The sequence below is a fragment of the Thunnus albacares genome, chromosome 4 (genome assembly GCF_914725855.1).
Source record: "Thunnus albacares chromosome 4, fThuAlb1.1, whole genome shotgun sequence".
NCBI classification, from domain to species: Eukaryota; Metazoa; Chordata; class Actinopteri; order Scombriformes; family Scombridae; genus Thunnus; species Thunnus albacares.
The window spans coordinates 25,752,509-25,774,241 of record NC_058109.1 but is presented as its reverse complement, the minus strand read 5'-3'; the positions used below and the strand labels follow the sequence as shown (position 1 = coordinate 25,774,241).

Here is a 21,733-nt window from a genome sequence, read left to right as displayed (position 1 = left end):
ATATTTCTGAGGGCTGCACCGTTTTCATTGGAATATAGGTTAATCCTAATAAACAGATTAGCAGAAATATCAGGAGGCTGCATGAATCAAATCTCCTGTCGACAGCTTCTTTTCTTTAGAAGACACTAACACAGACAGGCTGCAGCTTTCTGGCTGCTCTTGATGTTATCTGAGAGCTCAACATAAATTTTAATGTATTAATCATCATTAAATGATGTCCTGAAGTAAAGAAAGAAGATACAAAATGTAATTTAAAGTATGGCTTAGTTTTACTAGAATGTGAGTGGTGTGTCAGTACAGTTATGCTGTGATACATGTCAGGTATATTGTTCTGCTGCTCATAGTTTCCTGGAAAGAAAACATTCTCAAAGTTTGATAGTGAAGCATAATTTATGAATCTTTGAGGGACACAAGTTTATATTCTATTTAAAGACACGAGACTGCAGAGTCAATGCAAAGCAAGTCTACACAGAATCCTCTAGTGCACTAAAGTCTGTTCCAAATGAGCAACAGCAGACACCAAAACCTGTTTTTCAGTCAGACAAGAACAGTTATTTCCAATCAACCATTATCAATCCTTTTAGTGACAGAGAAAGACTGACTTTCCATTCATCACCGCAGTTAAAGTGGACACAGTGCTCCAAACAAAGCCCGACTCCATACAAGTGCTTTTTTACATCAAAGCTGCAATCCTGAAAGCACTGGAAACAGATTAATAAGACAGTTAAAATCAGGCAAGGACAAATTGCCATCTCCACTCGAACCCAGAATCTTCATGAAGAACAGTTTGGAGACTTTGGAGAATTGTCATTTTGTCCTCAGGTCCAGCATGGTAAAGTGTACAATCAGTCTCAGTGTTGTTGTTTTTACAAATAAACCAATATGTGCCAGAGCCAGATGGTTTCTTGTCATATTGTTAGAGTCCATGGTGGCGGTTGTGTTAGCTGTCATACCAGTCCAGGAAGAGGAGAGAGAAAGAGCACATGACCAGGAAGAAGAGGATCCAAACCCGGAAGCCAGCGTTGTTTTTGATTGCCTTGTGAAAGAAGTTAACAAAAAGTGACATTTTACTGGTTAGATTTATTAACCAAAAAAAAACATGATTTGAAGTATAAGTCACACATGGAGAACAGACAGGCTGGTTGTTTCCATCTAGAGAACCTTACCTCTCGTATATCCTCATTGCCTTCTTTAACGTTCTCTGTAGCACCAACAACCAATTGATGAATGCTGTCTATTTCTGTTTCCTGTCATGAGAAGTGAGATTAAAAATCAGGTGATGCACAACATTTTGCTCAAAACACCATGTACTCTGTATCGAGCAGGAAATGTAAGGAACTCAACTCACTTGTTGAAGGACTTTCTCAGCAAAGATCTCCTGGAGTCGCGAGATCTCTACCACCTTCCCCTCGATTTGCCTGGTGGGCACAAAAAGGAGGCATGAAATATCCCATGAAAATAGTGTGCCTAGCATATTCAAGCCCTTCCAGATGGCATTAGTATTATCAGGGCAGGTCTGGTGTTTGGTAATTTTCATCTCAAGACCAAAGGAATTTTGTTCCATCTGAAACAAACACGTCAGTGATTTTATCTGGATACCACAGAAATAATTTCATCTGCAAACACCTATGTCCTTGGGTCATTTGAATCTCGTCTGAATCAACTTCTGGTATTTGACATAACTGTCGACTTGCTGGCATTTCAATCACTAGGGCCATGTAATTTAGGGGGAGGGGAGGCGACGCTGTCTAACACACTCACACAAGAGCTCAGTGTACATCACCATTTTGCGAACAGACTAAAATCACCCACTTCTCCTGTTAATACTAATGCTGTCAAGAAATGAGGTGTGATGAAAGGGAAAGTAATACATGTGCTGAGGGAGACTCACCTCACTTCATCCACCAGGTTGTTCATTTCACTGACCAGCCTCTGGTTCTCCTGCTCAAACTAGACAGAAACACACAAAAGTACTGAAACATCTTCATAAAAGATGTTTTACACTTAAAGCTGACATTTGGTAAATCTGTGGAATTAGAAGTCAGGATATGCTGTATGTTGCATATCCTGTAAGTAGACGCTGTATTTTCTAAATCACAAACCTTCAAAGGGTTCACTCTAGCAAAAAGGAAACATGAGCTGCATTAAATGTTTGTTTGAGAATATACTTGACTAACTGTGTTAATTTTGTAGTGACAACTAATTCAAACAAATTTCCACGACTTTCATTCTCCCTGAACACCTCCATACTTAAGGGACAAGTAATGAACAACACTGTACATTCAGAGGTATAGCTGAACATTCATGAGACAAATATGAATCTTACAGATCTACATATACTGTATGACATGAATAGTGAATAATCATATTTGAGGTGCCACACCATCTGGATCTCCTCAGGAGAGAGCTCGTCCTCCACTCGGCCCTCCTCCCACAGGTTGACACTGTTGTCCAGGACCTCTGACACACTCTTGTCTACAGGAAGGAAACACAAGTCTTCATGTTTCTATGAAAACTACCAACACTTCCTTCATCACTTACTCAGTCATTCACTTTCTGATCCTCTTAAAAGGTTACATTTCACCACACTGAAACCCAGAGCAGTCAAGTGTTGAAATACTGATGCATTGTTTTGTCCACACAGTGGGCGCTCACAGCATCGATCAATTTTTGGGGAGTGGTGATTAATCATTATCATAACACGATACTTGCATTAAACCTTTTTACATCATTGTGCCAAACTCACTGGTGCTTGATGGAAATGGTTTATCAAATGGAGAGGAGAGTGTACATAAGCTTCTCCAAGCAGAGAAATAATATTGTTAATACAATATTACAAGAATTATTCTGCTAAAGGAGCCAACGTTCTGTTTTATGTTGATTGTGTTTGTGCAGATACTGAATGTTCAGCCAAGATGTTTTCCACACACATATTTAGACATATTTTTTTATTATTATGTTATTAAGTGCAATTATTAACTGAAAATGAATACCAACAAAAACAAAATCATTTTGCTTTAACAAATCATACAGCAATTAAAAACCAGTTTTAAAAAATCAAAAATGTAACACTACAGTTGACAGACGATTTGGAAAAAGGGGCGATGACACATGCAGCTGTTGCCTTGTGTAAACCAGCATTTTTTGTATGAGGATGTGAATGAGAATGGTGATATAAAAAAAGACTTAAGATTTTTTACTGAGAACTTTTAAAACGGTGTGTCCAATGCATCCCCCTACTGTGTGTTAACAGTTTCCCCACACCTGAAGGTTTGAATCACATAAACTGGCAGAATTGTAAGTTATTGGCACAACACGTTTTAATTTAGAGGCTGCAGATAAAACACACAGATCTGTCCTGCTGCCTTCAGATGACTGTAGAGATGTAATTATTAAACAGGACCACCCTATTTTAAAATGTAAAATCAGGTGTGAATAAAATACAGGTAAGACTTACCAATTTATCATGACTGCAGTACAGACAACCTTACTAGCATTCTTACTACAATCACTTGTACAATTTGTATTTCTGATCTACTAGGCAAACGTATCTACTTCTTAAAGAGTGTCTAATCTAAGTGTTTCATTTTAGTCACACAATTATGGTGTATTTCACAATTATTGTATGTTACTTATCCTCTATGTTCTTGCCTAGCACAAAGGGAAAAGTGCACTTTTCAGGACACAAAAAACATAAACAAACAAAAAAACCATACAAAAATACCATTTTACAGCCAGTAAAGTACATATAGCAGCACTGCTGCCTGCGTCAGTCTCTGTGCCACCACAGAAATAGAGCCCAGTGTCTCAGGGGACTCACTAACTTACCAGAACTTTCCTCCTTGACAGCCTTTTCCTCTGTGGGCTCCACTTCTACTGTTTTCTCCACCCGACTGTGGTGCTCTGATCCCAGTCTTGACCTGAAACCACAGAGCACAGGGTTGTATGACTCAAGAGCAACGTGTCTTTAAGTTGCTGCAGTCCTAAACTGTAGGTAATGTGTAAATACTCACAGTCTCTTCTTGTCCACCATTCTCTTGACTCTAATTGCTCTCTGCTCAGAGTAGAGCTTACATACTCCTTAAAAACAAATAAAAGAGACACACAAGTAAACATGCAGTCATGAATCCCTAAAATATTGCTCTCCTCCTTATCAACCAGTAAATGTCCTGAAGATAAACAGATGGCGACGGTATTTTAATGAGTTGCATGAACTCACCTTTCAGATACATTTCAATGAGGTCCAGCACTGCCCCCCTGTGCTCCTTCATCTGGGCTGATGTCACCTGCTTCTCAGCTACAATGTCAACAATAACATTAAAAGACACACTCAGTGATTTTGGTATAGAGCCTTAATGTAACCACCAATACAACATCCTCTCAACTCACTGCTGATGTTTTTACACTCAACAAAGTTCAGAGATGAGTTTTTAAAACTATGAGCTGTACCTGTGAATGTATTCTGCAAGGGCAAGACAATACTGGCATCAGCTGACAGCATTTTTCTTAATTTCCAAAACTGTAATAAAAACACACCTTCATTACGTAGCTGCTTGATGGCTTCAGAACAGGTCCTCATAAAGATTTGAGCATCCTGGTCGATCTGATCTCGTTCACTGTCCGTCATGCGGGTGAGATCTGATGAGATGAGACTGTAAAATAAAAATAATTCAATACAATTGGCCTTAATACTAACACATCCCTCCATAATTTCCATATGTGCCCTCAATCATTCTCTGTCTTCCCTCTATCTTTATTCACGTGGGGCAGGAGCCTATCCCAGCATGCACTAGATGGATGGCAGGGGAAACCCTAAACAGGTCTCCAGTCCAATTAATATTAAACACTTTGACAAACCGATACATTCACACTTCTACATATGAGCAGGTTAAAGTTCCAGTTCAGCTGGGCTACGTGTTTTTGCACTATGAGAGGAAAATGAAACACTGTGAAAACCCAAACAAACCTAAACAGAACATACAATGACTGTAGGGATGCTATTCAAACCCGGGACCTTCATGCTGTCAGCTGAGACTTAATGTCTCCCTCTTGTGGACTTCTAAGATACTATGACACTCATGAGTTAAGAACATACAGGCCTGATGGAAACAAAAAGTCAATAGCACAGACAAAGCATGTTGTTTCTATTCTACAAAAAGTATCGGTATTAAAGGACAGGTTCACAATTTTTCAAGTCTGTCTTAAAACAACAGTCAGGTGCCCAAATGAACATAGAAACAGGTTTTGCTTGTGATAATTACTCCACCTGTTCAAATGGGCCATTAGAAGATCCCCTCCAAATACACTTACAATGTAAGTGACAGGGGACAAAATCCACAGCCCTCATTTTGTGCTAAAATGTATTTAATAGTTAATCTGAAGTTTATATGACGTTTCTAGAGTCTGAGTCAAATAAAGTGGATATCTGCTACAGTCTTTTTAGCATAAAATCCCCTCTTTGTGTTTCCTCGGACAGCTGTGATAAAATATGAAGCTGAACAAGTCCTAATTTAAAATATTTATGGCAACTGTGGCAAAATGTTTTTAAGCTGCAGTCGCAACATGTTACAACATATCCTATTCAGAATAATTATATTCTAGGGAAGCATTAATGAGGCTTTTACTTTAACGTTAGCCATACTTGGACTGACATGGCGGCCAGCTCCACTAATTTTCTTCTAAGTGAATTCAGTTGAAATCAATAGTCCATAATTATTCTGTCAGACAAAGTGAAAGTAAAAAAAAAGGAAGTTGATAAGAAAACTGAAAGACAGGAACAGCTAATAAAGAGGCTGAAGGTAGACGAGACTTGCACACCAAACCACTGACGGCTTCTTGATGGATTTTCCCACCACTAAATACTAGCGCACTCCACCCACTGACATCAGTAATGTTTAGTTAATGTGTTCAGTTGAAGCTTTATCAACAAACATAACAAAACATGGGCTATTCCGCACACCCACACCTACAAAACACAGAGGGGGCCTTGAAGGGAGGAAGGCCTGGATTAGTCCCAGGGCGTGATTTGTTCTCCACTTGGTTGCAGCTCAATTATTCCAGACAATTAGACTGGAGCCTGCCGCTATGGACCACCCTACTTGCTGCTGACCTTGTGCCAGCAGGCAGCCCCTGCAGCACACACACACACACACACACACATACGTACACATTTGGAGACACATATTTGGAGACACATATTTGACGCTCCCATCAAATTCAACCCTGACTCCTGACCTTCTCTGAATTTTGTCAGAATCAAAGTAATTCTCCCTTCACCAGCCTCCCATACAGCCTTGAATGGTTCTGACTGCTGCTGTTGTTGATTGTGGTGGATTACTGCGAGGCTTACCTCCCGGCGCTCACATAATCTTTCCTGTGTTGAAGCAGAAAGTCTTTGAGTTTGGTGATGTTCGTGATCTGTCGAGACAAAAAGTGAGAAGATGCATTACTTGACTTCATTACCTTCATGTCAATGAATGTCTTTAAATACTATGCCTCAGTTGCTCCTTCAAATATGCTAACCATGTCAACACGGCTTAAGAAAGGCTTGTTTAAGACGTGTACCAGGAAACTATCCCCTTGCCCCCCCCCCAACTACATTTAGACAGAGCCAGAGTAAATGTATAATTTAGCATTTATTGAATGTGACAGGCGACCAATGTCTGTCTATCTCTGTGGACTCACAATATTTACTTTTGACAATTCATCAACTCCGAGACATACTAAAATCAAACTTGCAATTTCCTCGTCAAACAGCTCTCATAAATAAAACTGTGAGCTGCTGCATACAGAGCTCTGACAGAGCCATCTCTAATAAGTTTTAAATTCATGATCTGTTACTATTTATCACTGAGAAAACGTCCAAGTGTATGTGTGCACAGGGAAACCAAAGGAAACTTGGTTCAATCCAATATTTGCTCCTGTAATTCGGTCAAATATTAAAAAAGACCAAATTGCTTCCCTGTCCACAGAGCTCTGCTGGCAGGGTAGGAGTGGGTGTGAATGCGTACACAGCAGGCTCTGTTACGTCCAGAAGAAGACAGAACTCAGACAAGCCGAGGATTGAAAAATGACACAATGAGTTTGACTGTGACAGCAACCCCCCGAGCGTGGGAGATTATTTTGATAGCATAACGACGCTGTCTTCGGCCTTCAGCCTTTTCACTCTAACAACCTCAATTATCAAATTGCCTTGGCTGTAAGGAGTAATCTAGCACCAGCCGTCTAATAATGTCTCTAAACATCTATTCCTAGCGTCACAGTGACCTGAAGCGGTGTTTTATTTGAGCTGACATTTGAAAGATGACAAGTTTTTTCAATGCAGAAATAAGGTGTCAACATAAACAGAGCTGAGCAATTTGCTGGAAACCTAGACCCCCCCCCCCCCCCCCAGGTTCAAAGGGTAGTTCTGTGACGTATCACGCTGCTGTGGGGCACATGCTAACCCAAGGCAAGGGCTGTTAAGGCAAGCCGACCCTTGTAATAATACAATTATTTGAGGTCAAGAGTTAATTGTTGTTCAGAGCATTTGAGCTTGGAAGGGGGTTGAGGGGGAGAGGAGAAACTTTCTTATGGTTCGAAGTCTCAAATATTGTCTGTGTTGTGTGGCGTTTCAGTAAATGAGGAAACTTGAAGCGAACTCCTGACTGTGAGTCCTGAATTACTAACACACTGGTAGGATTTTCCAAGCCTACAGCCATAAAACCCCCAATGAATAACCTGCTTCTTATAATGTCCTGGGTGATTTTGGGTCGGAAAGAATGGGTTAGCTTTTTAAAAAAATGTTTGTAAAAAAGAAAAAGATTCCTCCGAGCAATTTAACAATGCATGCAGCCATTGAAATATGTATGTATCTTACAGTAGACATAACACATTTATTGTTTTAAGTCCAAGATTGCTCTGTAAAAGCTGTTGTTAGGGTTGGCATCTTAGTTTGTGTTTCAAAACTTTTTTTGTGACCATTTTGATTGGAAGAAGTCAAGTGATATGAGGGATTTGTGTTATTTCTCACCTCCTTAAGGAAACATAATTTTCATGTTAAGTATTTAATGTTATCTATAATTGAAACAATTAGTTGATTGGTCAACTGGCAGAACATGAATGGGAAATGATTCATCTTTTCATTACATTTTTAAGCAATAATGGCAAACATTCACTGGTGTCAGCCATCTCAAATGTGAATATTTCCTGGTTTTCTTAGTTGTATATAATAAACTGAGTAAATCTCTGTATATTTTTGGGTTTTGGAGTGTCGGTCGAACAAAACAAGACATGATGTGGCATCACCTTGAGCTCTGGGTACTTGAGACGGACATTCTTTGCAGTTTGCTGACAAAATAATCGTTATTTGCTGCCTTAATTTCATCCACATTTATCCAGACCTGTGAGTGTTAAAGATGTGGCATGATTAAATGACTGTCATGATCTTATTATTTTACTATTTTAAGTAAAACCAGCTCTAGTGGTAAAAACAGGCCAAGAAACCCTCCATGGTTTCAGTAATTTTCTGTTTTCTATGTCACTCTAGGCCTACCACAAAGTAGAAAATATAATCTTTTACACGGCATGACTAATTTATCTTTTACTATAAACTATATTTTCTGCATGCAGTTGGCACTTGGCTTCAGCCTTTTATTTATGTACAAAGTATAGAGTATGTGCCTGCAGAACTGTGTTCGTGTACTGCACCTTTGTGGCCAGCAGGCAGTGCTAAATCCACAGCATTGAAACATGCTGAATCACAGAACAGACAAGGGGGAGAGGTGTGTGTGTGTGTGTGTGGGTGTGTGTGTGTGTGTGTGTGTGTGTGTTGTGGGGGTACCGGGGAGTGTCAAGAGTGCTGCTCTGGGGGTTGAGCTGTCTCCTGTGTGTATACATTGGAGCTCAGATTCCCAGCACAACCTCAAGGGTTTGCAGGGGGTCAGAGGGATCAATTGCTCTTGTAACTTAAGACCCTAAAGAGCAAGTAATTCCTCAACAATGAGGAAGGGGGTGGCCTTGTGCATGCAGCTCACCGTATATGTGTGTATGCTGGTATATGTGAGGCTGTGCGTGTGTATACGCGCCACCGCATAGGTGTGTGTGAGGCAGAGCTCGCGGTGAAGGCAGAAGGAGACAGTCTGCCGGGCTACATCTAATCTCGTCATCATCAAAGACCCCCACTTTACCTCCTCACTTTCTCCTTCCCCCTGCTTCCCTCCAGCCCCGACTGAGCCCAAACAAACCATCAGGGGGGATTATTATGAGGAAGAAAAGAGAAAAGGCTTAGCTAGCAGATTTCTAAAGAGCTTGGATGGCTCTTTGTTTTGTTAAATCCAGGTAACTGACAGAATTTGATGATGACTGCCCTGCTTTAGTTTAAGCCCCTGTGTGTCCTGACCGAGGGCTATCCATACTGACGCCATGCTATGTTGTGTTTAGGTATGTGGGCCTGATACAGAAAGGATGCTTCAGTGGAGGAGACTGAGCCACATGTTGATTTTATTATCATGTTTATGTCTGTCTCTCTAATGGGTTCAGTTTTGTCTTCTTATGTCTATTTGCTATAGATGCAATAAACAAACAAAAAGCACCATCAAACAAAGCTTTTAAAGATTCTTTATGAATAGGGTCTTTGACCTTTTTGGATATGAGTTCTATTAAGGTGTTTTGATTTTTACTGAATTCACTTGGATTAAAAGTCGTGGTAAGCAGCATTTGTATACAGTCGTTTGTTTATGTTTTTGATCACGTAGATCAGATTATGCATTGATACAAAATGTCATCTTACAAAACTAAACACGATCGCCATTCATTTTTGATTTTATAGGGAGTCTGAATCATACATTAGAGGTTTTGTGACACTGACTGAGGCACATCCGTAGAGACTTTGTCATACAGTATGTTGTACGGACTATAAAGCCCTTTTAGACAACTACAGCACTAATTTTGTGCTGTAAGACACATGTCACATCTTAAAATTTTCTCCCATTTACGACAAATTGGAAGTATTTAACAGGCGAGATCGTCTTTGTCAGTTACAATCTGTAACTGCCCTGCTGCTGGAGCTCGCTAGGATGGACAGTGGAGGTGACATCACCAGTTTTTCAGGCCTTGTAACCAGTTTTGGACAAATTTCAATGGAAAACTGCACTGTTTCATTCTGAAGCAAACAAAACGCGTTTCACCAATCAATTTCATATGAAACAGATGTAATGGCAGCGGGTGCCACGTTTCACTCGCAAAAAACCTGTACACCACAGTAGACAAAGTGAATGCATAAACACAAAGTGAATGCACGTGACAGACAGAGTTGTTATTTAGAAAAGCAAACAAACACTTGCGTCACAGGTGCCCCTGTATGCAGTACATTACATGTCAATAATGAATACCTTCTGTCTAAACAGTAGGAACAGTATCTGCAGGTATTATAATGTAATGTGCTGATCTGATGTTGTGATTCTTTAAGGAGCATAATTATGTAACACAGCAATAATAGTGTTTGTGATTCTTGGTTACATTTTTAATATTGGGCTTTCAAAGATATTGTAAGTAAAATGTTTAATAACAGAATAAACAGTATTTCTGAATTATCAGAACAGAACAGTCGTCTTTTCTGGAGTCTGTATTAAGCTGTTAAATCAACATGTTAGCAGTGTTTACATCTAGTTGTTATAACATCTGACTTGCCCTGAAAGCTTCACTTCCTATTTTAGAGTGTAAAATACAAACTAATAAAAATGAGCAAACACCTTGGCTTTACCCCATCCCATCACTCATTTTACTTTTTACTTTTGTCAAGTAATTTTACCTACATTTACATGCAAGACAACGTCAGCTTCCTATTACCCACTTTGAACATAATAAAGATTAAAACAAAAATGTCATGCTTAAAATATGCTGATAAGTCAATATGGATATTACAGGCATGAGAAATATGAAAAAACATCAAACCTGAAAAATTCTCAGATCTGTAAATAATGTGATTTTTTTCTCCTCATTCCAAACCATTCTGAATCAAATATATCAATTATTGATAATGGGAATAACAGATAGTTTACATATAAAGTATTTAAAACTGATCTAATTAAGAATCTAAATAAGATTAAAAGAAAAAACAAAACAAAAAAACAGTGATTGTATGTCCTGGAAAATCTAATATATTTACCAGAACTAACAAAAACAAGGACATTTAAGGGGAAACTAGTATGGGTGACAATCCCAGGATTCCTATTTTACGTTGTGGAATATAAACTGTGCTAAATTTTATAAAAGGCTTTCAAGCACACAGCAGAAGATGATCTGACAACTTTCCTTCTGTACATCACAGACTGTAAATTGCTGAATTTGTAAAGGCTTTTGGCAATAAAAGGACTTCTAAAGGAAAACACCCATTCTCTCTTAACCCTAAATTTCTAAGGCCAAGGTAAAACAATTTCTGTGCATATAAAAACCAGAAGCCTTGTGCATTTAAAAAAAAAAAAAAGTTCTACCAGCATCTGAGACAGTATGGTTGATTTGAATAAAGCCAAATAATTTGAGGAATGGAGAAAGCAACTATAAAAGTGTCTACGCCTGGAAAACAACAGACCTTTCAGCTGAGTGGATGACAAATTCTAACAATATTGTATTACTGAAGACTCATTAAAAGCAGAAGAAACAAGACATAGAGAGCTGGTACCTCTGAGGCAGCAAACAGACCTTTTCTGTTGACCTTTGCCTTGAACAAAGCCTTTCATCTACTGTAGATGAATGGTGACCACAACTGAAGCCAAAACAAAATGTTTACTGCTGTTATTTAAACAGTATTATCTGCTTTAGTTTCACTTGACACATTGTGTCATGTGAAATGACAGTATGTTATTAATACCCCATGCTTTATTCGACTAACATCTTTATCTGGAACAAAAGTAACACTAGAGTCTTTAAGCAGATGAGCACACATCTGTTGTAGTTTCATGGTTAAGACTTCCAGTATTTTGAAGTGTCAGGGTCAAGTATGCAGTCTACTGTCATCTCTATTAGAAGCATTTCAGTGACTGTAAATCACAATAACTAAGATTTGTCTAAGGACAAAGCTTGACAACATTCTTCAAAAAGTATCCACATCTGCTGCTTTAGTCTTGCTACATGTTGGCTTTAAATTGAGCCTGGTCTATTGAGCTCGATGTTACTTTTGTTCCACTTAAACAATTTAGTCTGTAGAGTATCTGGTGTCCATCTCATGATTTAGACTTTGACATACATCTGCAAATCTGCGTTTCACCACTTTTTGCTCTTTTTTTATTTTCATTTTCCTGAATCATGCAAAAACATTTTTGGTGCACGCACTGAAACAAAATCAAGATTGTGCGCAGGCCTGACAGCAGATGCCTCAAAATTCAATTTGCCTGGCTTTCATGAGAAAACAGTGCAGAGATTAGGCCGACTGGTAAAGAGACCATTTAGCAGCACATTCATCTCAGGGTGATCTCAGGAAATCACTTCCCCATGGCCAAAGTACCGACTCAGTACGGTCTTGCCTTAGACAGCTGTATGTCAGCGTGTTTTACCTGTGTGCCAATATATCTGTGACTTGGTGAGCATAGAAATGAAAGAGGGAATGTTTGAAGCCTCTGTGAGTTGGAAAAAGTATTACACTTTTAACCTTCTTCCAGCCCTATTTTTATAAGTAATGTTATATAAAATGATAGATTTCAAACTTCCATACAGTTCACAATTTAATGAGGCTTCAACCAGACTCTACAGTGTCTCATGAGACAAAATCCTATCATTTAATAGTCAGGATTTAGTCTATTATTTCTCATATGTATTATTGTTTTTTTTACTCGCTGAAGTATTTGTTGGACCTGTGTATGGTGTATGTTTCATGTATGTTTTCATGAATATTCAAGTTGGTACATTTTAGCTACTGTACTTAGGCTATGTGCTACCATAAATGTTTTAACTTTGTGACTTGACAGATGATAGCTTTTATTTTAAGGAGAGGCTTGGCAAAATATTCAAGACAAACACGCAAATTTGCACACTTGAGCCCTATATTCCCTAAATGGTTGACATTAATGACAACTCATAAATGTCATTGCTGTATACAGTCTGCTGCTGTGGCTGTACAGCATCTGTACATAACCTTTTAAAATCACTACAAATCTGCAAATGCTCTGCAGTTTTACAACACTAACAGGATAATAATTATCCTACAAACTGCTTTAAAGGTCGGTCTCCAACTTTGAAATTCACCCTTTATTGATCCCGCTTTATCCCGATGTAATTCAGTGGAAACATATTTAACTTTCATGTTCATAATCTGACATTACTTGGGCACATGTAGTCCAGACTATCCCCCAAAACATAACTCTGATGACATTTCAAATGTTTAAAAAACATTTTGAAAAAAATATAAAGTAAACCAGATTCTTACAAAATTCAAACTAAATGTTCTGAGTATACACGAGCGTACTATTTCAATGTGAAAGTTGACATTGGGAAGAACCCCCCTGCCCGCAACAGCACAACATACTTTTAAGTGCTGGCTGATAGCCACACTTTTCAGGGTTTCAAAGAAAACACTGTGAGAAGGAGCCAATTTTGGAATACCAACACGAAAGGCACAGTGGGGAGCCAGGCACTATTTTCTACACACAATTTAACAATTTTAGAGTGACCTCCTCCATTTAAACTTGAGAAGGGCAACATGCTGTGGAGAGAGACGAGGTGAGCGGTGAAATGAAGATCACAGTGCCCCAAACCGACCCCTATGAGGTAAAAGATTCCCCTGACCAAACCCCACCCTGCTAACACTGGCCCTCTTATTAGTCAATCAAGCCTTTTTTGCACTGCCTCGAAAGACGCAACATTTCCTTTCTCAATGAGCTACATTTTGAGTGAAAAGAAGCTTCATAGGACCACTGTGTATTTGTCAACTTTGATGTTTTCTTTCTATTTTTGTGAAGCTTCAGTGGGAACTTGGAAAGTTATGCATGTCTTGAAGGGCACCCACATCTGTTGTGCATTAGGTGCCGGCCGTCAACATTGTTACTGGGGGACCTAATTTAATATTTTCTCTGTTTTGATCTTCCACCTTTAATCACTGGGTCTTGGGAGGATCGGCTTTCTCTAAGAAATTGTTCGAGAACCGAAAGAAAATGTTATTGCAGCATGTTTATGGAATCATACATGTGAAGAGAGGACTTGCACAAAAAACACTGCCTATGTCAGGCTGTACGGAGAGAATAATGGACAGTTGAGTTCGGGGAGATGTGGGTGAAAACCGCGACATAACTGTAAGCAGTCAGGACATTCCAAACTCGCAATTTCAATTTCTACAAAAGCTGCTTCACCGAGATGGTTTGAGATGATATCTGCAGCGCGAGGGAGACAGCGGTAGGGGGGGAGGAGAGCAGAGGGCAGGCACCACAGGATAGGTTTGGGTTTCTTTGAATCAGCACCACTGCCTTTATTAAACCACCATTTCTAATATCAATGTAACAGAACATAACAAAAACCTGGTTGTGCAGAGCTGATGTGTCTGGGCTCAGACTGATGGTTGACATCAGGTACAACTTAAAGTCCTGACTCCCCCAGGGAAATGTAAAGTGGTTCTTCAAGGTGCCTTTGAAGAGGTTTGTGTTCATAATATTCATGTCAGGCCAAGGCCTTGTGGCTGTTTAAGCAACGCTCATGACACAGAGCAAAGCTTTTCTAATGCCAAAGGCCCATCTCCTTCTGCCAACCATTGAGGATGTCTCTGTACTTTAATGGCAGAATAGAATTTGAGAGGTTTTTTTTTTGTCAAGGACCCTGAACTAACTTGACACCAATGTTGCCTTTCCTGAGAAGTTTTTATGGTCAATATACCATGACATGACCCAGTATATTTCAGCTTATGTGGAATTTCTGAAGTCTAGATTAGTCCACAACAAACTTAGTTTCAACACAGGAACTGAAATCCAAATGAAAATGTAATCATAACCTAAAGTTGAATATTGGCCTAAGATAGTTCAAGACATAAGCCATGTCTTTTCTTTTTGACTCCAGGCGCATCAGTGTTGGGGGAGAACTGGCACTCAGACCTGACCTTTAGCACAAAATATCCTGTGCTAAAAACTGTCTGACCAGTTGGCACCAATGTGATTTCTTTTCAAACAATTTAGCTTTTGTCTGCCCAAATCTCAAGCAGACCATTTATTTATTCTGAACTGCCCACACTGGGCAGGATTTGAAAATTCCTGTAGTCTGACTTATGTTCAAGCAACAACAGTGGCATTTTCATTTCAGTGATCTATTGTTTTTCTCTGTGTAGATGATGTTTTGGAAATGATTGGTCTTACTAAACTCAAGTTGTTGTAATGCCACTACATAGTCTTTCATCCACCATAATTTATTGCAGTAGCAACTGGAACTAATTCATATATCAAAAGCTAACTTAAGGCTTTTTTTGTAGCCTCTGTGTTGCAGGATTACTGCCCATCTGTGTTTCCTGTGACAGTCAACGCTGTCTTACAGATGTGCAACAGAGCTGTTACAAACCAAAGCCTTGTTTGCAACAATTCATTAAACGTGAATCAGTCAGAAATACAAAATGTGCAAATGACATACAAAATTGTATTGGTCTGAACGCGGCTTTAGCCGGAGATGGGCAGAGAGTTGGAAATAGCAAACATAAAGAAAGTTCCAGCCTAACTAGCAAAAGTGATGCAATGAAAGACTGGAAAAAGAAAACAGTTCTTTAGGTGATGGCTTTGTGGCAAACACCTTTGTTTTAACTAGGGAATGATAATGCATCCTATTACCTGACATAAGACCACAGAGCAACTCACACATTAAATGGGAGAATATGAAGCTTTGACTGACTCTGAGTAAAATTATTATGACTAGTGATTTGTATGAGTGTTCTGAAATACACAATCAATATCAAGAATTAAAAAGTGACGTAAATGGAGCTGACACACTGATCAACACATCAACACACTAGAGCACTGATATACACTACACACCTACACCTGCACATAAAGCAGATGTGCTGATGATTCCAATTAGGGTCGGATAATATGGCGCTATCTGATGTGAAAATGATTTTAAAAAAATGGCAACTGTCTGAGATTGTCTGGCTGTCTGAGACCATTCATGTGAAGGTAGCTATTCCTGTATAGGGCCATTGTGGGCATTGTTGAAAGTCAATTAGCATGTCTGATTTGTAGCAATATTGGATTTTTATTATTTTAGCATTAGTGTGGTGAAGTTCCTTGATTTACCAGGAGTTTAATTAGCTGGATTAATCAAAAACAGACATCGTTTGTCCATCAACAGTTTATCAGCTGAATTACCAGCAAGATACATGTTATAAAATAACACCGCGATAAAAGATTTTATTCATATCGCCCACTCTTCGCTCCCCTTTAAGCTCATGCTACATTCATCAGAGTTGTACATATTCACTGTTGAGAGGCCTTGCTAACTATGAACAGCTGGTACACAGTAGTCTAAAGTCAAGCTGTGAGTTTCAGTTCAGCAAAAGTAAACATATCGAAGTATTGACTAACCTACAGCAAAACTGTCCCGTTTTATCTGTCATTAAACGTGAAGTAAGTTTTGAGTCGATGCTAGTCCAGTTAGCTGGAGTTAGCTTGGAGAAACACTTACCACTTCTTTCGCCTTCGGTGAGAAGCCACTTTTGGGTCTGCTCCTCTTGAAAATTTCATCTTTAGTCGAGTCAAAGCCCACTCCTATCGCCTTGTTTCTGGTCTTCACCGTTTTGACACTGGCTTTGAAAAGTAAAGTTATGTCCACAGCCATGTCTGTGAGCAGCTGCAGCGCAACGCCCGCTGTAAACAAACGGACACGTCACCACGTGGTGACGTCACTGTCCTGCGACACGGTGGATTTTCCCTGAGACGAAGAAGAAAGCCTTACGTTTCACCTTAAGATTTAAACTGTATTTATTTATCATAGCGTGTTTTCTAACTCATAATATTTACACCCTGCACGCGTCTGACCTGTTATCAAGATACCCTTCGTCTTGATTCAGTTCCAGGTAGCGAAAATCTTGAAAATTAAAAAATCTCTTAAATGTGATAACTTAAGTTTAAAGAGACTTAAGTGGAAGGCTTCACCTGATAGTTAGATGATTATGTTGAATAGCACAATTAACTTGCTTAATGTTCTGCACTGTATTCTTGTTTTATAAGGCTGTGATAAGGACCAATTGTACAAACAGATAATCAATCTGTGTCTATCTCTCTCTCTCTCTTTCTCAGAAAAATGCCCCTACAAATTATTGAAGGGATGTCCAGCAGGAAGCGGAGACCTAACTGGACAGACCAGGAGTGTCTTCTTCTTGCTCAGCTGATGCAGGAGAGGAAAGACATAATCAGGGGAAAGTGCAGCACTGGAGTATCAATACAAGATAAAAGACAAGCCTGGGAGGAGATAGCCCAAGCCATTAATAATGCCTTTCCACAGATTCAGCGCACAGTCTCTGACTGTAACAAAAAGTGGGAAAACCTGCTTGCAAAGTCAAGGGAAGAGATCAAACGACAGAAAAGGCAAGCAAGTGCAGGTGAGGAAAATCTGCCACTTCTTGGCAATAAAATGTTTTATAATCAGTATAATTAAATCTACAAATTTAAACCTGGTGAAATAAGCCAAGACCTTCAGGGTAGATATGTGCATTTGGCTGTAGAAGAAGTTTGAGTGAGGAACTTGAAAGAAGGAAAATCCATGTCTTACTGTATGCATGTTAAATTGATTATACTCATAAGATATATGGCATAACATGATTTTTTTATCCACAGGTGAGGGCCTGTCCCTTGAACAGCTCAGTACTGTGACCAAACTAGTGATTTCTGTGATGAACCTGTCAGACATACTGCAACAGGACAGAGAAGACTCTCCAACCTTACAGTTGATGGAAAATCAACAAAACAGGTAATACAGTTTTTGACTTGTCAGCTTCTTTCATGTGCCTAAAAATAGAATTTAATTGTATGCAGTGATTTATTGGAATTATGTAACTGTCATGCTGAAGCAGGCTGCCTATCGCATCAATGGCAAAAAGCATGCAGTATTTTCTTACTCTCAGTCACTGTCATGGTTAGAAATTTATTTCAACAGTGTTCAGTGGAACTTTCCTCCGTATAAAAAAAATCCCTATGAAAACTGTTCACCATGAAATCTGTGGAATATCAGAGTAACAGGGTCACTGGAAAGCTGTTTTTCAAAGCTGTGAGCAGTACAAACAAAATCCATTCACCATAGAAACAGAGGCAGAAATCGGAGGTGTAAATCTTAAAACCTGGGTCAATTTAATAAACATTTTCAACAAGGCTAGATACCACTAGAGGCACTTTATAAAATGTGCTTTTGTAATTTGGGTGGACAAACCTTGATGTGTTGAGGTTAAAATGTTTGCCAGTAAATGCAGGGATAAACTTTTTTTTCTGCCATTTCAGCTGTGATAAAAATGGAAGCGACCATACAGTAGGTGAAAGATTTGCAGACAAACATCAACTGACAGATCTTGAGCTTCCAGCATGTGCTTCAGATGTAGCCACCTCTCCACCTGAACAAAAACTGACTGCTTTCACTAACATCCCTAAGTCACTCGCAGTACAGTTTAGTACTCCTTGTTCCACTGTCTTCACCGCCTCTGGAGATCAACCGGGTTCTCCCTGCTCTACTTCTACACCTTCAGTGCACTGCACAACTTTACAAGAGAGAATGGATTTGGAAATGTCTGTGCTAAGAAGGCAAGAGGCCGTCCTCAAGCTGCAAGAGGAATATTATACACTAAAAATTAAGCTGATGAAGAAGCAAGTGGAAGACCCACCTCTAAAAGACTGAAGGAGTTAGAAGATGACCTTTTGCACCTGTTTGTGACTTGTGCCTGCCTGTGAAATGTGACCAACAAAAATACAAGTGGTATTATGATTTGTCAGTTTTAATGTTGGAATTTGCAATGTGAAAGTAAATGAATTTATTATTATTTTACCTGTCTGTGTGTTGAAATGTGGTTAAACACTAAAAACATTTTACTTAGTACATATTTCATATTCTGCCATTAAGAATATGTGAGAAATGCCACTGTTGTCTTTATCACTTCAGTAAAAAAACATATGCAGATGTTACCTTGTCAGTTGTTCACATTAATTAATTTCATCCACTCATTTCTTTTTCCTCCGTCATTTTCTTTTTTTCCCCAGATGGAAATGCCAAGTAGGTCTTTTTTCACAGCCAGCATTTTGACTTGTCATAGCAGGAAAAGCACAGGTGTAAATAATAACATTAGTGATGGCTCTGTTCCATTTAGGTGTCCCTGTAAACCATGCCAGTGAGCCAGCATGCACAATACCAAGACTCTGTTACTGGAACACCAAATTAGTTACACCTGTGCTTTCCCTGCTGTGATGTTAAAATATCTCACATGACAATGGTCTTTTCATTGGATGTATGAACTAGGATATGTTATTGCGTTTAGCTTGTTCAGTTGTCAGTGTTGTTTTAAGCCTATTGTAATTTTAGCATGTACATGTATATATCTGTGTTCATATTTATGACACAACAGCAATTTTGTCTGCTTCAGGCATCCATATTGCTAAGACCACACTAATTATGAATGAAATAAAAACAAATGTGCATTCTGGTAGGTGATTGCTGTAAATCATCAAAACCTGTTAAAATCATTATATATGCCAGAAATTTAGTTCGAGGTTTTACTTGATTATACTTATTACCGATGTCTTGTAAAAGTCTTTGTACTGTACTGTAATTGCTACAATAATGATCAAGTCATTGTTTTCTCTCATAGACTCAGTCCCATGGTTATTTATTATTTGAGTCATAAGGTGTTTTTACATTTAAAAAAGTAATCCAGTGTGTTTGGTTTGTGTTTATACTGATGTAAATCAAGTATTCTTGAATGAGACTTATCATGAGATCATTTTCCTTCTGATTGTGCAGTTTGATGTTGAAGTGAATGACAGTGGAAATGATGGAATTCAGCATGTTTGATGCCTCACATTGCTTTGAAAGTTGCTGCAATATACAGTATAATAAGTCTTGTATGGTAGCATGCTGCATTTGTTTTTAATTTCACCTTTATGTTCATATCTAAGGTGAAATTTTGGTCCTGTTTAAACCAACTGCTGTATTAAATACAATTAAAAGTAAAAATGCAAATCAATGCCAGTTTGTCTTGTGATAATGAGAATGTAGCTTTTACAGTATTGTATAATTATGATTATAATGAGAGCAGATCACTTATACTAAAAGTTCACACAGCATTGAAATATTTGCCATTTTAAGGTAAATACATAGTGTCCTAAAACTAGGATTTCAGATAATAAATTCCTGAAATTGCATTCAATCATTGCAGGAAGTATAATTTGTATTTTTGGAGGGGAAGTGCGTTTCATATGTATAGATTTACACTGTAGGACATTTGGTTTATTTGCTGATTCATACCATTTACTCTTAAGTGCAAATTTGGAAGCTATAAATGTTTGACATACTGTACACCAATACACATATTTATGAAAATTGAACTTGGTCATGCCAATGTAAGTAAAGCTTAGAAAATGTCCTGTCTAGACAAATGTAGTAATTTGTGTGTAATATTTCTCATAAATCTGTTTATTTGTAAGTGACTGGGGTTGGCACCCAGATGTAAGCATAGGGGCCCAGAGTGTTGAATAAAAGTCTGTTATTTGCTGTGTGGTTTGCTCATTTCCTTTGTTAGTGTTGTGCCAGACTGTATTACAGCTGAGTGCTGTGACTGTCTCTCCCTTTCTGCCGCCTCAGCATTAACTCCTCGTCACTTTTTTTCATTCACTCTTTTAGCTTTGACTGTGAAAAGAGAGCAGCTTTTCAAGGACCAGGGTTATGTGCACAATCTAAGGCATGATTGCCTTTATGATACTTAATGTGTTGATGTGAACAGTCTGTCCAAGTTTCCTAACTTTTATCATTTTTTCACAGGGTGAAACACTAATTGAGCTTGCTGCAAGCAAGTAACCCACTATACTGGGCTATGATAGGAAAATGATGACGAGCTAATACTTCAACAACAATTTTCTTACTTTGTTTTACTCTGTAAAACTGAAATTCCCAACATTTTTGGTCTGATGTAGCTGACTGCTCAACTCTGTCAGATGAGTCCAGGGACCCCTTCACCTTCACCACTCAAATATGATCTTATGAATGGATTATAAACTGGATGTTATTTAACTCTAATAATTATAAAAAAAGTGTAATTTCTTACAATATTTTTTCACATAACCAACATACAACCAGTTATCCTTTACTTGTTGCTAACAGCTGTTAGCAACAGCTATTTTAAATGTTTGTTCATTCATTTTAGCTATCCATTACTTTTAGCTAACTGAATATTTTCTATCCATTACTTTGATCATTTAAACCATATAGCCATTACTTTTAACTATTTTCAGCCATTTATCCATTAGCTTACTTTGAGCTAACTATTTCTATTTCTCTGCTGGCTTGCTCATTAGTTTACACACACTGTCAATTGCAATGTTTGTAATGTGTTACAGCTCTGGTCGATGGACAGCTTGGTTATTGTACAAGACTACATCATTTTGGCTGTTTACTTCACTCTTTAACACCAATATATGGATGTGTTTTTCAAAAAAGTCTAATCACTTTTTTTTTTGAGTTCAGTAAATTGGTTGAGCTTTTTACGTACCCCAACAACTGCAGGGGTACGCTCTTGGATAACAGTAGCCCTACAAATCACTGT

At 38.5% G+C, this 21,733-nt stretch overlaps 2 protein-coding genes across 3 annotated transcripts; one reads left to right on the top strand and one right to left on the bottom strand.

The window, feature by feature from the left end:
- Nucleotides 1–247: 247 nt before the first annotated feature.
- On the bottom strand, nucleotides 248–16,840 carry stx18 (syntaxin 18). 2 transcript variants are annotated; one of them, XM_044349417.1, is made up of 11 exons: nucleotides 16,621–16,840; nucleotides 6,350–6,417; nucleotides 4,537–4,652; nucleotides 4,220–4,297; nucleotides 4,014–4,080; nucleotides 3,829–3,920; nucleotides 2,384–2,475; nucleotides 1,892–1,950; nucleotides 1,349–1,418; nucleotides 1,167–1,247; nucleotides 248–1,036 (listed from the first exon to the last, which is right to left on the bottom strand). In XM_044349417.1, exons 1-11 carry the CDS (start codon nucleotides 16,771–16,773, stop codon nucleotides 941–943), a joined length of 972 nt encoding a protein of 323 aa, XP_044205352.1. In that variant the 5' UTR covers nucleotides 16,774–16,840; the 3' UTR covers nucleotides 248–940. The 2 variants fall into 2 exon arrangements, with proteins under 2 accessions (XP_044205352.1, XP_044205353.1); XM_044349418.1 differs by lacking the exon at nucleotides 16,621–16,840 and adding an exon at nucleotides 8,287–8,306.
- Nucleotides 16,841–16,861: 21 nt separating this feature from the next.
- Nucleotides 16,862–20,158, top strand: LOC122980953. The gene is made up of 4 exons (XM_044349419.1): nucleotides 16,862–17,011; nucleotides 17,235–17,536; nucleotides 17,772–17,904; nucleotides 18,429–20,158. The coding sequence occupies exons 2-4, from the start codon at nucleotides 17,239–17,241 to the stop codon at nucleotides 18,817–18,819; spliced, it is 822 nt and encodes a 273-aa protein (XP_044205354.1). The 5' UTR covers nucleotides 16,862–17,011; nucleotides 17,235–17,238; the 3' UTR covers nucleotides 18,820–20,158.
- Nucleotides 20,159–21,733: the final 1,575 nt, after the last annotated feature.

What these genes read in the sequence shown, in the direction of transcription:
- stx18 (XM_044349417.1), bottom strand. Translation starts at nt 16,773, where the DNA reads ATGGCTGTGGACATAACTTTACTTTTCAAAGCCAGTGTCAAAACGGTG. An exon ending in AACCTGGTGGATGAAGTGAG is followed by an intron (nt 1,419 to 1,891) that starts GTGAGTCTCCCT and finishes TGTGCCCACCAG; the next exon opens with GCAAATCGAGGGGAAGGTGG. An exon ending in CTGAGAAAGTCCTTCAACAA is followed by an intron (nt 1,248 to 1,348) that starts GTGAGTTGAGTT and finishes TTCTCATGACAG; the next exon opens with GAAACAGAAATAGACAGCAT.
- LOC122980953 (XM_044349419.1), top strand. Translation starts at nt 17,239, where the DNA reads ATGCCCCTACAAATTATTGAAGGGATGTCCAGCAGGAAGCGGAGACCT. An exon ending in GAAAAGGCAAGCAAGTGCAG is followed by an intron (nt 17,537 to 17,771) that starts GTGAGGAAAATC and finishes TTTTATCCACAG; the next exon opens with GTGAGGGCCTGTCCCTTGAA. An exon ending in ATGGAAAATCAACAAAACAG is followed by an intron (nt 17,905 to 18,428) that starts GTAATACAGTTT and finishes CTGCCATTTCAG; the next exon opens with CTGTGATAAAAATGGAAGCG.